This window comes from Vipera ursinii (assembly GCF_947247035.1).
Source record: "Vipera ursinii genome assembly, chromosome: 3".
Classification (NCBI taxonomy): Eukaryota; Metazoa; Chordata; class Lepidosauria; order Squamata; family Viperidae; genus Vipera; species Vipera ursinii.
Window position 1 is genome coordinate 184,798,686 of NC_139516.1, and position 16,388 is coordinate 184,815,073.

General features: G+C 38.1%; 1 protein-coding gene across 2 annotated transcripts in view; it reads left to right on the forward strand.

Annotated features, from left to right (window-relative positions):
• The window catches only part of WWP1 (WW domain containing E3 ubiquitin protein ligase 1), a 67,282-nt gene that overhangs the window by 13,722 nt on the left and 37,172 nt on the right, over positions 1-16,388 (forward strand). For both annotated transcript variants that reach the window (XM_083359678.1, XM_083359679.1), the window contains exons 2-4: positions 4,614-4,704; positions 10,309-10,450; positions 11,383-11,507. In XM_083359678.1, the coding sequence (XP_083215804.1) occupies positions 4,635-4,704; positions 10,309-10,450; positions 11,383-11,507 (337 nt within the window). In that variant the 5' untranslated portion in view covers positions 4,614-4,634. The remainder of the gene's footprint in view (positions 1-4,613; positions 4,705-10,308; positions 10,451-11,382; positions 11,508-16,388) is intronic.

The window sequence follows — 16,388 nt, forward strand, 5'->3', positions numbered from 1 at the left end:
ATGTTGTGACAATTGTAAAATGACTTGGGACGTGTGGCTGATCCCATTTTATGTTTTTTTGTAATGGTTATTAAGTCAATGTGGTGGACTGTAAATGAGCCAATGGTTTTGCTAAGATTGTGAAAGCTGGAACTAAGCACTATTTTTTGACAAAACTAGTATAAAATGCAGTCATGTGACTGTGGTATGTTGCAAATGGCTGTACATGAGGCTGTGTTGCCGAGTGCCCAAAATGCAATCATTTAACTGTAGAAGGGACCTGATTATTGGAACTTCGTATCTGGGTTGCAAGTCCATTTTTCAAGTCCATTGTAACTTTGAATGGTCAGTAAGGAACCAGTTGTAAGTCAAGCACTATCTGTAAATCCTCTCTGTTTTTGTTTCAGATCAATTGCTTAGCATACATTTCATATAATTTCTTTTGTTGTTGTTAATGACCAAGCGAAACCAGAGAAGATCAAGTTCTGGTACGGGTCTAGTCAACAGTTGCAAGAAATCTACTTGTAATAGATTTGGAATATTGGAAAGACAAACATAAAAATGTCTTTTCAGGAACCCTGATACAAACAAATTGATCAAACATTATTTTTTATGTATAACTTTGTTGCTGTCAGTTACCAGTTACATGGCAACAAGACATAAAACAGTAAAAACATATTTATTTATATACTTAACCCCTTTCTGTATAAAGCAGTGGTGGCAGTAAGAAATTTTCCAATTGTTCCAAGTCTGTTGTCAACTGGTTTCTTAAATATTACATATGTACAATCTGATAATATAAAGCAAACAAAAATCAGAAGACGTATTAACAAGTAAAGTTATGAAATCAGGGAACAAGTTATTGAAAGGGCATTGAAGGAACATATTGGCTCAGGTTCCTCTAAAACGCAGGCAAATTCACACTGCAGAAGTAGTCTTATCTACCTTTCCTGCAGTATTTTTTTTTATCCCATTTATATCCCGCCCTTCTCCGAAGACTCAGGGCGGCTTACAATCTAAAGCACAATGTGCTTAGCAATAGCCTTCATTCTATGTATATGCCTGCTTATTAGGGCTTTCGCCCCCCCCCCCCAGCGGCATTATTACAAAGTCAGCTTAATTGCCCCCAACAATCTGGGTCCTCATTTTACCTACCTCGGAAGGATGGAAGGCTGAGTCAACCTTGAGCCTGGTGGGACGTGAACCTGCACTAATTGCAGGCAGCTGGTGTTACTTAAGGAGGCATTAGCCCACTGCTCCACCAAGGCTCTTTTTTTGCAGAGGGCAAAACATTAAAGTAGGCATAAGACAGAGCTGTACAGTATGTTGGACAGTTAACATTGAATAAGTGCCTTACTGGTATGAATGGTTTGCTATTTATATCCCACCTGCATAAGTTTCCTCGTTCACATCAGTCTGTCTAAAAAACTATGTAAGACTCCTGCCTGATTGTGGTATCGTTCTTAACAGAAAGCAAAAGTATGATAGGGCAGAGGACCTGAAATGATTAGCTGGAATCAGATGTTAATTACATTGAAGATGTATAGGAAAGATTTTCAGATTCTGATTTATTTTACTTAGTTCAAGAATATCACTTTAAGAGCTATTACTTTTTATTCTGCTGTGTAAAAGAATTGTACTGATAGATTATCACCAGTTTAATTTTAAATTTTCCACAGGTTTATGATTATGTCTAATGTCTTCTTAGCCACATAATCTCCATAACTTTTTCATTAATTGGAAGCAATAGGTAGATGACAGATGTCAACATAATAATAATTTCTCTTTATTTAGTTTTAGGATGGGTGGAAAATAGATGTCTTTTAGGTCATATTTATGCAAAAATATTGAAAATTTAAGAGAGTTCACAAATTTTAATAGCTTGCATCTTTGAGAGATGCAAAGGTGTTGATTTGCTCCTACCAGCATCACAGTCTGAAAATATATCCAACACACCTTCTTCCTATTTTCCCCACAACAACATCTGTGTGAGGTGAATTGGGTTGAGAGACAGTGACTGGACCAAAGTCATCCAGCTGGTTTTCATGACCAAGGCAGAACTTGAACTCATGTCTCTTCCTTTCTAGTTCAGTGCCTTAACCACTAGACCAAAAACAAAATCTTTTTGTTCTAATAAAGCTGCCCTCTTTATTGTATAGTTTATACAAACATTTAGCAAGATTATTGCCCATATTTGTTTTTTTTTTTAAAAAATTGAGAGTATTATATGATCACATATGTGTAGAAAGAAGCAGAACATATTCTCCTGATGATCATTAGCCATTTCTCCTTAATGGCTTGTGAGGCCAAAATAAATTTGTAAATTAATTTAATTAATTATAATACATAACTTTATATTTTATATTATAATTACATGACTTTATATAGAGCCAGTTTGATCTACTGGCTAAGGTGCTGGCCTAGAAAGCAGTAGACTATACCTTCTAATTCAGCCTTAGGCATGAAAGCCAGTTGGTGAGCTTGGGCCAGTTTCAGCCCAACTCACCTCACAGGGTTGTTGTGGGGAAAATAGAAGGAGGAAAGAGTATTACGCATGTTTATCACCTTGAATTATTTATAAAAATAATAAAGAGGATATAAATAAATAAATTTTGAAATACTACTATGTAGTAGTGTTTATTAATTAAATTTACATTTTAATCAGTTAAATTAAATTTACAATTTTCCTTCAAGAACTAAAGGTGGCTTTCATGGGAATAATTTTAATTTCTTATCCCCACAACCATATAAAAGCAGACAGTTGACTGAGGAGGAAAGGAAGAAGGTAATAGCCAAGCATGGTAAAGATAAAAGTTACAAAACCATCTTCAATGCTTCATATTCTTGTGACCATGATTGCTAATGTTATCAAGAAGCTTAAGAGCCCTGAGACCATAGCCAACCTCCCTGGATGTGGCCACAAGATGAAAGTTGACCATAGATTGAACAGAAGGAACCAAAGAAAATTTTAAACAGATCCTGGCTGATCTGCAAGATCAAGTTACAACAATATCACATTACACTATCAAACACTGTCTGACTGAAAGTGGTGTCCATGGTAAACGATCCTCCTTCTTAAAGATTGGCACAAAACAGCCAGTTTGCAGTTTGTCAAAATGCATGTCAACAAGGCACAGATCTTCTATGACAATGTCTTTTGGACAGTTTGAACAAAATTAGAGCTTTTTGGTAAGTCACAGCTGCTGTATGTTCACAAGAAAAAAAAAGCTTTTTAAAAAAGAACACCAACTTTACTGTGAAACAAGGAGGAACCTCCATAAAGTTATAGGGTTGATGAATAAATGAAATCAGAAAATTATCAAGGCATTATGGTGTTAAATTATAATGCCCAGTATTAGAATGCTCTGTCTTAGCTCATAGGCCCTCTAATAGAATAATGTCCCCAAACGCATATTAGAGCGAACCAAAGAATGATTGGAAAACAAACATTGGGTTGTTCAGAACTTTAGCTTTAACTTCTGATCTGAATTCGATTGAACATTTATGGAAAGAGTTGAAACTTATTTGAGAAGAGTAGTTTTACAACAGATTGTGAGTTGAGAAATATAAAATCGTATTCAGAGGTAAACTTTATTACAGTTATTGCCTCAAAACAAATGCTATGAAATATTAGGTTAAGGATATCAATAATTATGCCCATGCTATTTACATTTGTTTTATTATTTACAGGAATGTGTTATGTTATATAACAAAAACAAAGTTTTCTTTGTAGACTATTGAATAAAGATTAATTGATGCCATTTACTTTTGTTAATTTCAATTTACTTCATGACAAATTGCTGTGGAGCTTTTTTGGAAAACATGGAAGTGTACCAATAGTTTTGGCCGCATCTGTATAAGCAGTCCTAGGACTAATTAAGCCTGGAATTATGGTTGTACATTGTGGCTGTCATTAAGTGGGTCAACACATTACCTCATCCGATTTTACAACCTTTTTTGAAGTAGTTGTTAAGCAGACACTGTGATTGTTAAGCAAATGCTGCAGTAGTTAAGTGAATCATTATTTATTTATTTATTTTATTTTATTTTAATTCCATTTATATCCCGCCCTTCTCCGAAGACTCAGGGCGGCTTACAAGCTTAGCAATAGCAGTAATACTTAATGGGTATTTTTTAATGGGTATTTTTTTTAAGTATTAAATACTTAATGGGTATTTTTTTTGTCAAAAAGTAAAAGTGAAACTGGCAAAAAAATATCAAAAATTGTGATCATGTGACTATGGGATGCTGCAAATGTCCATACATGTAAGTTGCCAAAATGCAGTCATGTGACTGGGAGTGCGTATGCCTATTTGAACTTATAAAAAAGGTCATAACTAGTTCTGAGGAAGTCTGTTGTAACTTTGAATGATTTCTTGAGGACTACCTGAAGTATCAAATTGGAGTCATAGCTTATTTTCTTAAAAATAAAACAAACACAAAGATAAAAAGTGTTGACAATAATTTCAAAAAGTATGTAAACATGAATTAAATTGATAAGCACTACAAGGAATATAATGTTAATAGAATAGTTTTATAGGAACTAAACCTGATTCATTAAATTATTATCAACTGGTTGTAACTTTAATAGAATAGTGAGAATATGCGGTCAAATATTTTGTCTTCTTCAATAGGCTGAAAGTGGATCCCCTGATATGGCTGCAGCCTCCCCAACATCTGGAAATAGTAATAACTACAATGGAAGACTACAGATGCAAGTAACAAGTATGTTAAAATTTACAAACTATGTTTCTTATTATTTGCCTGCCATTGATAAATAAAAATAGATTCTACTTTATTTCTTGTTCTATTTATCTGTGTTAATTATATCTCTCCATGAAGGAACTAGTACAGATTTAATCTTTTGCAGATTTACAATTATATTAAATATGTCTATGTTATCCTTTTAAAATAGAAATACTGCATTACATCCTATTAGTTTGAGCAAAGAAGAATGCCTGGTGGTATAGCTATCCTTGTCCAATATTACTAACATTTTGGTCCTTTTGAATTTTTGTCTATTTTAAAAATAGATAATCACATACAAGGATGAGATAACATAATGATCCTTTTGTTGAACTTCCATGTGCCTTGGTTTTAGTTGGATGGTTTCTTGTAGCTGATAAGAAAGAGGAGGATTGCTTTTCCTTCCTTGAAATTCTGTACCATTTATTTTAAACAAATCTTAACATGACTAATCATATTTTTTTTGGTATTTTTTGGCGTAGAAAAGTGCTATGGTCAGTCATTAAGTAGAGGGCTGGAGTGGGGGCTTATGCCTCCAGGACATGGTAGGGTAGGGAGAGGACTTGGGCCTCCCATCATACCTGGAGGTCCAGACCCTCTCCCAGCCCCATTGGGGAAGGCATTCATGTGAATAATGGCGTTCGCTAGCATTATTGTCAGATCTGAGGTCTGTTCGTCCAATGCATTGTGGGATTTCCCTTCTAGCATGCTAAGGGAACAGATCTCATCCAAACTCCTCTTCACTTTCTCTGCTGGCTTCCTCATTAACTTTCAAATGATTGCAAGCTATTTGGCAACCAGTCGCAAATGCAAACAGATTGCCAAGTACCGTATATACTTGAGTATAAGCCGACTCGAGTATAAGCCAAGACCCCCAATTTCACCCCCAAAAACTGGAAAAAGTTGGTGACTTGAGTATAAGCCGATCCGCCGTTCTGCAAGCCTCCGCCGCCGGCTGCTTCGTTCCGCAGCGGAAAGAAGCAGGCAGGCTGCTTCGTTCCGCAGCGGAAAGAAGCAGCCTGCTTCGTTCAGGCTGCTTCGTTCCGCAGCGGAAAGAAGCAGGCAGGCTGCTTCTTTCCGCTGCGGAAAGAAGGCTGCTTCTTTCCGCAGTGGAAAGAAGCAGCCTGCTTCGTTCAGGCTGCTTCGTTCCGCAGCGGAAAGAAGCAGGCAGGCTGCTTCGTTCCGCAGCGGAAAGAAGCAGGCAGGCTGCTTCTTTCCGCTGCAGAAAGAAGGCTGCTTCTTTCCGCAGCGGAAAGAAGCAGCCTGCTTCGTTCAGGCTGCTTCGTTCCGCAGCGGAAAGAAGCAGGCAGGCTGCTTCTTTCCGCTGTGGAAAGAAGGCTGCTTCTTTCCGCAGTGGAAAGAAGCAGCCTGCTTCGTTCAGGCTGCTTCGTTCCGCAGCGGAAAGAAGCAGGCAGGCTGCTTCGTTCCGCAGCGGAAAGAAGCAGGCAGGCTGCTTCTTTCCGCTGCGGAAAGAAGGCTTCTTCTTTCCGCAGCGGAAAGAAGCAGCCTGCTTCGTTCAGGCTGCTTCGTTCCGCAGCGGAAAGAAGCAGGCAGGCTGCTTCTTTCCGCTGCGGAAAGAAGGCTGCTTCTTTCCGGAGCGGAAAGAAGCAGCCTGCTTCGTTCAGGCTGCTTCGTTCCGCAGCGGAAAGAAGGCTGCTTCTTTCCGCAGTGGAAAGAAGCAGCCTGCTTCGTTCAGGCTGCTTCGTTCCGCAGCGGAAAGAAGCAGGCAGGCTGCTTCGTTCCGCTGCGGAAAGAAGGCTGCTTCTTTCCGCAGTGGAAAGAAGCAGCCTGCTTCGTTCAGGCTGCTTCGTTCCGCAGCGGAAAGAAGCAGGCAGGCTGCTTCGTTCCGCAGCGGAAAGAAGCAGGCAGGCTGCTTCTTTCCGATGCGGAAAGAAGGCTGCTTCTTTCCGCAGCGGAAAGAAGCAGCCTGCTTCGTTCAGGCTGCTTCGTTCCGCAGCGGAAAGAAGCAGGCAGGCTGCTTCTTTCCGCTGCGGAAAGAAGGCTGCTTCTTTCCGCAGTGGAAAGAAGCAGCCTGCTTCGTTCAGGCTGCTTCGTTCCGCAGCGGAAAGAAGCAGGCAGGCTGCTTCGTTCCGCTGCGGAAAGAAGGCTGCTTCTTTCTGCAGTGGAAAGAAGCAGCCTGCTTCGTTCAGGCTGCTTTGTTCCGCAGCGGAAAGAAGCAGGCAGGCAAGGCACGGAGATCCGGAGACCTGCCGACGTTTGGGGAGGTTTGGGGAGGTGCCCAAACCTCCCCAAACGTCAGCAGGTCTCCGGATCTCCTCCCCAAACCTCCCCAAACGTCGGCAGGTCTCGGGATCTCCGTGCCTTGCCTGCCTGCTTCTTTCCGCTGCGGAAAGAAGCAGGCAGGCAAGGCACGGAGATCCGGAGACCTGCCGACGTTTGGGGAGGTTTGGGGAGGTGCCCAAACCTCCCCAAACGTCAGCAGGTCTCCGGATCTCCTCCCCAAACCTCCCCAAACGTCGGCAGGTCTCGGGATCTCCGTGCCTTGCCTGCCTGCTTCTTTCCGCTGCGGAAAGAAGCAGGCAGGCAAGGCACGGAGATCCGGAGACCTGCCGACGTTTGGGGAGGTTTGGGGAGGTGCCCAAACCTCCCCAAACGTCAGCAGGTCTCCGGATCTCCTCCCCAAACCTCCCCAAACGTCGGCAGGTCTCGGGATCTCCGTGCCTTGCCTGCATGCTTCTTTCCGCTGCGGAAAGAAGCAGGCAGGCAAGGCACGGAGATCCGGAGAGCTGCCGACATTTGGGGAGGTTTGGGGAGGTGCCCAAACCTCCCCAAACATCAGCAGGTCTCCGGATCTCCGTGACCTGCCTGCCTGCTTCTTTCCGCAGCGGAAAGAAGCAGGCAGGCAAGGCACGGAGATCCCGAGACCTGCCGACGTTTGGGGAGGTTTGGGGAGGTGCGCGCGCACCTCCCCAAACCTCCCCAAACTTCGGCAGGTCTCCGGACGGCGGCTGCTTGGGAGAGGTGCGCGCAATCTCGGAAGCACCAAAGCCTCGGCCGCGCACAAGTCCTCGGTAAGTTTTTTTTGTTGACTGGAGTATAAGCCGAAGTGGAATTTTTCAGCCCAAAAAGTGGGCTGAAAAATTCGGCTTATACTCAAGTATATACGGTATATGAAATGTAATCATGTGACCATTGGGATCCAGCACAAAGTTTTATTAAAGTCGGAAATATTTTATGGGCCATATAGTTCCAAGGTAGTATAGGTGGTAAAACAACTAAAATGATCTTTGTGAAACAAAAACATTGCATTGACATGTTTTAGGAACCTTGAAATCTAAAGAAGCTCAAAATACAGGTAGTCCTCGACTTATGACCATAACTGAGTCCAAAAATTCTGTTGTTAAATGAGTTTTGCCCCATTTTATGACCATTGTTGCCTCAGTTAAGTGAATCACTGCAGTTGATAAGTTAGCAACCCAGTTGTTAAGTGAATTTGGCTTCCCCATTGACGTTGCTTGTCAGAAGGTCGCAGAAGGTGATCACGTGACCTTGGGACACAGCAACAGTCATAAATATGAACCAGTTACCGAGCATCCGAATTTTGATCACATGATGTTGCAAAGGTCATATATGTGACATGGTCATAAATCACTTTTTTTCAGTGCCGTTGTAACTTTGAATGGTCACTAAATGAACTGTTGTAAGTCGAGGACTACTTGTACTTAATCCCAGGGAAGAAAGTAAACCTCAAAGAACTAAGTAAGCTTTAGATGTATTGAAATGATAAAGGACTTCTGGTTGTTGTAAAATGTCACAGTGGCCACGTAATTGTGAGCTGGGTGTTTGGTAACCAATATGCACTTATGCCCAGTTGCCAGACACCACATGATCATCAGCATTCTTCTCTGCTGGCTTCTCCAGAAAATCAGTTGGGAAGCTGGCAGGGAAGGTTGCAAGTTGCTGTCACTAATGAAGCATTTCCTCTCCCCTCCATGCCTGGGTGCGTGCATGTGAAAATCCTTCGTGGGGCTGCAGGGTGACATGTTATATCATATCATTTATTTTACAAAAGGAAAGCCAAAATGGAGAAGCCATGATGACAAGGTGTCATGTGCTGTTGTTCATCTAAGATTGTATTTACCTATTTTTAAACATTGCTAAGGACCAGATGATTTTTACTATGTCTTGGTATGTAAAAGTGTAGAACTTACTTTCTTTTTCATATGACTGTACAGTATCTCCTAAAATCATAAACACCAAAGGTTAGTTTTCACAAACGGGCCTCATTAAATCCTCTCATTTTCCTCACCTCTATCTCAGCCTTTGGGAGAAAGCCAGATCTTTAATGTCAGGGAAAGGCTGTTCCACAGGGCTTTCTAAATCCTGAAGTGAATGCAATTGTGGCAGGGATGGAGAAGGATGAGATCCTTCTTATCCAATGACAGCACTGTCCTGGCCTAACAAACTCAATTGGTTTGGGCAGAGGTTTGTCCTCTGAGGATGCTACTTGGCTCCCGGACGTTTCGTTACCAAACTAGGTAACATGACGGCCACAAGACTAACCAACTACCCAGGACCTGTATAAACGAACAAGACACTTCATCCAAAACCCCTGCAGAAGACATCACCTAGTTTGGTAATAAAACATCCAGGAACCAAGCAGCAAGGTCGGAGGACAAACCTCTGCCTAAATCTACAACCCAACTATGAAAAGTTTCTAATTTCATTTGGGACCTTTGGGAATGCTGTCACTATGCAATGCGGTTATGTGACAACACATTGCTTCGCGACAGAGGTTCTGGTCCCAGTTGTGGTCCTAAGTTGAGGAATACCTGTACTTTTACTTCTTTAGTAAGCAAAATAATAGCTGTTGGGTTTAAGAAACCAGTTCTCCAGTTGTAGCTTTCATGTATGCATTTTTGCTTTTGTGATATTATACAAAATTAGATTAAAAACCTTTCAAAATGTCAGTTAAGGAGTAGGAACTTTTAAAGTTCTTGATAGGGTTACTAAAAAGTATATCTGTAGATTTTAAAGTTTGCTGTTTGATTAAACAATACCTCTGTAGACATGTTGCTATAGTAACTTATAAAACATTCTATGTCAGAAGGTTATTTAAGGAGTTAGAACCATTTTCAGTGAAAATATAACTCAGGCGATGAACAGTTAATATTAGTGTACTGATTTGTTACTACTGAAGTGTGAAGAACAACTTCAAATAGATCTATTTAACTGCTTGTTATCACAGCCTTCCAATAGTACTCATCCATCAGGTTTTGGGGTTTTGTGTTTTTTTAACATGGCTCCTTTTAGCTAGATGAAAAAGGAAGTGTGAAGTGTGATATTGTTTCTGGATCCTAACTGTCATATACAAGGGATTTTTCTTGCAACAAAGCAGAAGTCTTTTGATTGTCAATACGTTCTAAATTAGAGTGCTGAAGTACTCTAGGCAATTTTAATGTACAGCTAAATACTGTTTGTAATCACAAAATGTGACCTGGATTTTCTAGATAGTGGTAAAAATAAGCTCCCCCATTCATTAGTTTTGAATAGAGACATTGTAATTAATTGTCATTTTCTAAAAAGAACTATTTCCAGTAGTTTTAAGTAATTTTCTTTTAGTTTCTAGTGCCAAATTGAAAAGAAAAAAGAACATCTTTGGTTTACCTGCCATTTATACAGAACTAGTAGCAGACAACGAAGTGAAGAAAACATCTAAGTCTGGCAGTTCCTCAAATCCAAAATGGGAAGAACAATTGACAGTGTAAGTAGAATATTTTTATAATTAACTATTTCTATCCCAAATGTTCAGAATAAATATGCAGGTTCCAGACCCCTTAATCAGATTAGTTTTTTTGAACGGGCAAGGGAAAAACAGTGGGTGATATGGAGATTACTCACAATGTTTTGATGAAATAGGAGAATAGAATCTCCTCTCTTAAATTCTACTAGATACTGTTTTGATTTGCATCCAGGATTGTCTCACCTACTATTGGGATGAAGAAACAAACCAAAATTAATCCCCATTTTTGAAAATAAAATTTTCATCAGTAATCTGGCCTTGTTTCTATCCATAAAGGAAATACAGGTAAGTGAAAAACATAAATAAAGAAAAACATATTTTATATTAACAAAGCAGAAGGTAATATTGGATAGTGTGTTAAAATAAAAGTCATGGGAAAACAAATTAGAAAGCTTTACCTGGAATTTGTAGAGAATGTATTCTTAAAGAAAGAAATCATAACTTTGTTTACCTTTTGTTTTGTTTTGTTTTTGTGCAATTTCAAGAGTACCACATACTGTATTGAAGTTAGATCCTAAACTGGAAGGTTGCTACTAGTTGCAATTGGCTTTTATTCCTTGCTGGTATTCCATTGGCTGACATATGTGTATTAATTTAGAAAAAAATATGCACAGCAACAAAACAACCACGATAGTTTGAGTATTGAGGAAAAGGAAGATGGGAATTACTTTGAAAAGTATATTATAACAGTTTTAATAATTATAATCATTTAATTATTGAACTTGGGTTGTAAACTGTAATATAATTATGTTGATATAAAATTATCTAAACTTGCTGTTTTCTAATCAAAAGACAATATTCAAATACAGTAATTATTGCTCTACATGTTGGGGATTATTAAACAGGTACAGTAATATATTTCCAATTTTAAAAAGGTATTTGTTTTTGTATAGGAATGTGACTCCACAAACCACTTTGGAATTTAGAGTTTGGAACCGTCATACTTTAAAAGCTGATGCTTTATTAGGAAAAGCCACTGTAGATCTTAGACAAGCTTTGGAAGTTCACAATAGAAGATGTAAGTTAAAGTTTGCACAAATCTACTTATATTGTTTGTTTATTTTTAATATTCTGTACCTTATGGTCCCATTATACCTTAAATATAGGTATGTGAAATGTTATAATAACTCACTCTGAACTAATTATGAAAAACTGACCTTTCTAACAGAATAGAAATAGAAAATATCTTCATCTCTTATTGATAAAACTAATCTACTGTATGTAATCTGAAAAAAGATTTCTTAAAGTTATCCATGGAATAAAATAATTACAGCATATTTTTTGAGGGCATGAGACATTGTAGAGACTTTGGTATCAAACCTTCAGTCAGATTTCAGGTCCAGTTTTAGGACAGAAACAGCATTGATTGTGCTTGTGGATGATCTCTTGTGAAATTAGCATGAGGGTATTGCCCTTCTTGACCTCTCGACAGCTTTCATTACCATCAACCATGGTATCCTTTTGGATCAGCTGTGGGGTTTGGAACTGGGCAGCACAATGTTGCTCTGGTTAGGTTCCTATCATCGTGGCTGGTTCTACTGTAGTTGGTGTTGATAGGGAATAAGAGGTCTAGCCCATAGCATCTTCTTTGTGGGTCACTGCAGGGCTCAGTGCTCACCCTGCTCCTTTTAAACATCTACATGAAGCTGCAGGGTGAGATGATCAGAAACCATGGGACGAGATATCATCAATATGCTGATGACGCTCAGTTTTACATTTCCCTTGCTGGTGATCCCAATGAGGCTGTGGCTGTCCTTTTGTAGTGCCTGGAGGCTGTGGGGGCCTGGATGGAGGACAACAAGCTTCAGTTGAACTTTGGTAAGAAATAGTGCCTGTGGTTACATGGAACTTTAGGATCTGGAGGTTTATCATCTTTAGTTTTAGATGGGGTCGCACTACCCCAGACAGATCTGGTGAGCAGCTTGGGAGTTCTGGTAGAGTTGCAATACTCCAATACTTTTGGAGTATTTTTGGAAGCTACATTTGGTTCAGAATACAGCCAAATAATAATAATAATAATAATAATAATAATAATAATAATAATAATAATAATAATAATAATAATAATAATAATAATAAGAAGAAGAAGAAGAAGAAGAAGAAGAAGAAGAAGAAGAAGAAGAAGAAGAAGAAGAAGAAGAAGAAGAAGTTGGAAGGGACCTTGGAGGTCATCTAGTCCAACCCCCTGCTCAGGCAGGAAACCCTATACCATTCAGGCAAATGGCTGTCCAGTCTCTTTGTAAAAACCTCCAGTGTTGGAGCATTCACCACATATGGAGGCAGGTTGTTCCACTGGTTATTTGTTCTAACTGTCAGGAAGTTTCTTCTTAGTTCTAGGTTGCTTCTCTCCTTGACTAGTTTCCATCCGTTGCTTCTTGTCCTGCCTTCAGAAGGTGCTTTGGAGAATAGCTTGACTCCCTCTTCTTTGTGGCAGCCCCTGAGATATTGGAACACTGCTATCATGTCACCCCTCACCCTTCTCTTCGTTAAACTACACATACCCTACACATAAAAGTACACATAAAACTACACAAACTACACATAAAACATGTAGAGTTTTAGTGGCCCCTAAGGTGGCACATGTAACCCCAATGTTATGCAAGCTGCACTGGCTGCTGATTTACTTCTGGGTCCAATTCAAAATGTTGGTCATTACCTTTAAAGCCCTTTATGGCATAGCTCCAGGATATCTGAGGAGCCATTTTGCCCCTCCACACTCATGCTGGCAGAAGAGGTCTACTGCAGATCCCATCAGCCAGGGAATTATAGCCACGGCCCCTCTCTCTGGAATATCTTGGTACAGGAGGTGAGGTCTGCCCCAGTCTGGCCTTCAGGAAGTGTCTTAAAACTGGCTAATCCAGTTGGCATAGGGTCCTGAAGGGGAAGTTGTAGACTGGAGATAGCTTGTGTATTACCACAGCAGCCATAACCACCTCTGCTCTAAACTTTGTGTGTGTGTGGGGGGGGGGGGGTTTAGCTTGTTTTAATCTCTTGTAATTTTGATTTGTTTTTATATTTAAAATTGTTTTTACTTCCTTATGTTTTACTTTGTTGTAAGCTTCATGGTGTCTTGCATTGTGAGATGCATGGTATATTGGATGGATGGATGGATGGATAGAAAGATAGGTAGGTAGGTAGGTAGGTAGGTAGGTAGATAGAGTTGGAATCATTAGAAAGTGTAATCTGAACCAAATAATATTTAAGGATCAATGAACAAAGTGAACTTACAGGAGTTTTCCAGTGGTATTCAATAAGAAATTTGGAAGAAAAGATGTGTATTATGAAGGGCTATATGCTAGCTAATTGTGAACATTGAAAAGGGCATCTTATGAATAGCTACTGATTGTAAGGAGTGCTTCCTGAAAATATTCTTTGCCCATTCTGATTAATTGAATGATTGCTTATTAGTGTAAGCAGGGAAAATTAACAAGTTTAGGAAAGGAGCATGGTTGAAGAATTAATGAAAATTGCCTCTAACATGTAGGGAATGTATACTATCTGTGAAGGGAATAAGAAATAAAACAAGTGAATGGAGGAATAGTCAGCAGTTAGAATGTGTACTGCTTTGTCCTCATTTTGATCTTGTTTTGGAACCTTGTTTTTTCCAGTTTTAATAATAATTTTTTAGAGATACAAAGATAAAATATTAATACAAATAAAAAATATAAAAGACTGAAAACAAAAACAAAAAAGTGCAAAGAAAAAAAATAAAAAGAAAAAATATACTAAAGAAAAAAAGTTACATAAAGAAATGACTTCTTCTTCATCACAACAAATAGAAATATTTTCAGAAACCTATCACCTTCCCTAATACTTTAACAAAAAAATCTCTTCCCATATTTCATCTTTTATCTGTAAACATATTTCATCCTAATCAACAGAAGTCCATTATATATTTTAATCTTAATTAAATAAAACAACTTTAAATTCTTTACTTTTATTTGAGTAACATCACTTTCTCTGAAAATATATCAAAAGATTTCTTCTTTCCATATATGATCTCTTTTCTACAAACAAATCTTTAAATTTGTTTTAATTAAAATTTAAATTTAATTGTCATATAGTCCTTGTCAGCAAAAATGCATTAAGAGTTACTAGAAACAACAACCTATATATTTTAACCTTGATCAAATATATGTACTTATTCCTTTTGCTATTTAAATAGAGTCCTAAAACTTAATTTCTTTTCATTTTTACTTTGTCCCTTCAAAACTTTTAACATGTCTCTTTGGTAAATCCAAAAGAAAAAAATTATTGAAGTCAGTCTTCAGGTTTGTTATTTATGTATACCTTTTAATTATTAAAACATCACCTCGTTTCATTTGTAAATTTTATGTAACATCTTTTTCCATATCATTCGTTTAAGTTGTCATCTTTAATCCACATTTAAATCAGTCTTTCTCTTGTCCAATAAAACTAATTTTTCTATACCTCTTTTCAATCCATTTTATGATAGCAGATAATCTTAAGAGTAATTTCTGAATGCATTGTTTTCAAATAACCTTTAATTGTTTCAAGATAGAGTATTTGGGTCTATTCTATATTAGTGGGTCTCCTCTCCTTTAATTATAATCTTTAGTTCATTCTGGTTCCCTCTAGTGTTGAGCCTTCAAAAGTCCCATTTTATATTTTTTTCTAATGAACAACGTTTCTCATTGAAATTTTTGTTACACTTAATTTCATACTCTTCATTTTTAGTAGAATACTAAAGAATTCACAGGAAGGATTCTTATTTTTAATTTCAAAATCTATTTCAAGCCCATCTGGCTCTTTAGTCCATTTATAATTTTAAGAAAACCAATGTTCTAATCACCCTTTTGCTATATATTCCAAAATTAAGATTTTTTAAAAGGCCTTAAACTGGCATAAAACGTCTTTTGCCAAGGATTGAAGGAAACACATCCAGTGTAATGAAACTTACCGCTCTGAAGGAGATATATATATATATATACGTGTCTGTGTGTGTGTGTGTTTATGTGCTCATAACTGCACACACACATACACACATAAGCATATACATACCATTATAAGCAATTTCCATAGGTATTTAAGAAAGAAAGTATGCAAATCCAGTGTCAGCTCTGGGATTGCTTAGTAGGCACAATATAACATGCTGTTGTTGATCTTTGAAACTCTTTCATGACTTAGGGCCTAACTATCTGTGAAACCACTTTTCCCACGATGAACCTGGCCAGTTACTTAGATCAGTAGAGACCATTCTGAAAATTCTCCTGCTGCTAAAAACACGACTCTCAATTATTTAGTAAAGGACGTTCTTCTATATGGCTCCCAGGTATTGAATGGTTGGTTCCCTAAGGAGATGCAGTTGGCTCCCATTTACCCATTATTTAGGAAAATGGTAAATTCTTATATATTTTCTAAACTTTTAATTGTTAATTATTTTAATGAGCTTAACTTTTCTTTATCTTTTAATTGTATTCATTTTGTTCTGTATGTATTATATTTCTTAATATTGCAACCCATACTAAATGTAAAGAAATGTGGTAATCCTGCATTAGGCACATAGACAACTCGGTGACGTTGGGCCAGTCATTCTTTCTCAGTCCTAGAAAGAAGGCAGTGGTAAACCATTTCTGAGAAATCATACCAAGGCTTGTCTAAGTAGTCTCCAAGAATCATATGCAATTGAACGGAAGAAAAAAAATGTTTAATATTAGAATAAAAAATGGAATATAAACGCTATAATACATAAATGTTGCATTGGGAAGGAAAGAATAAAAAAGCTCCATTTCATAGCTTTCAGTCTGTGTGAATTGTGGTTTAAATGTATAAAGATCCTTATATGTTATAGGTTCATTTTGAGGTTTTTTAAGACTTTATGTCTTACATTACACATATGCAGTTAGACAATTATTACAGACTATGCTTCATAAATAGT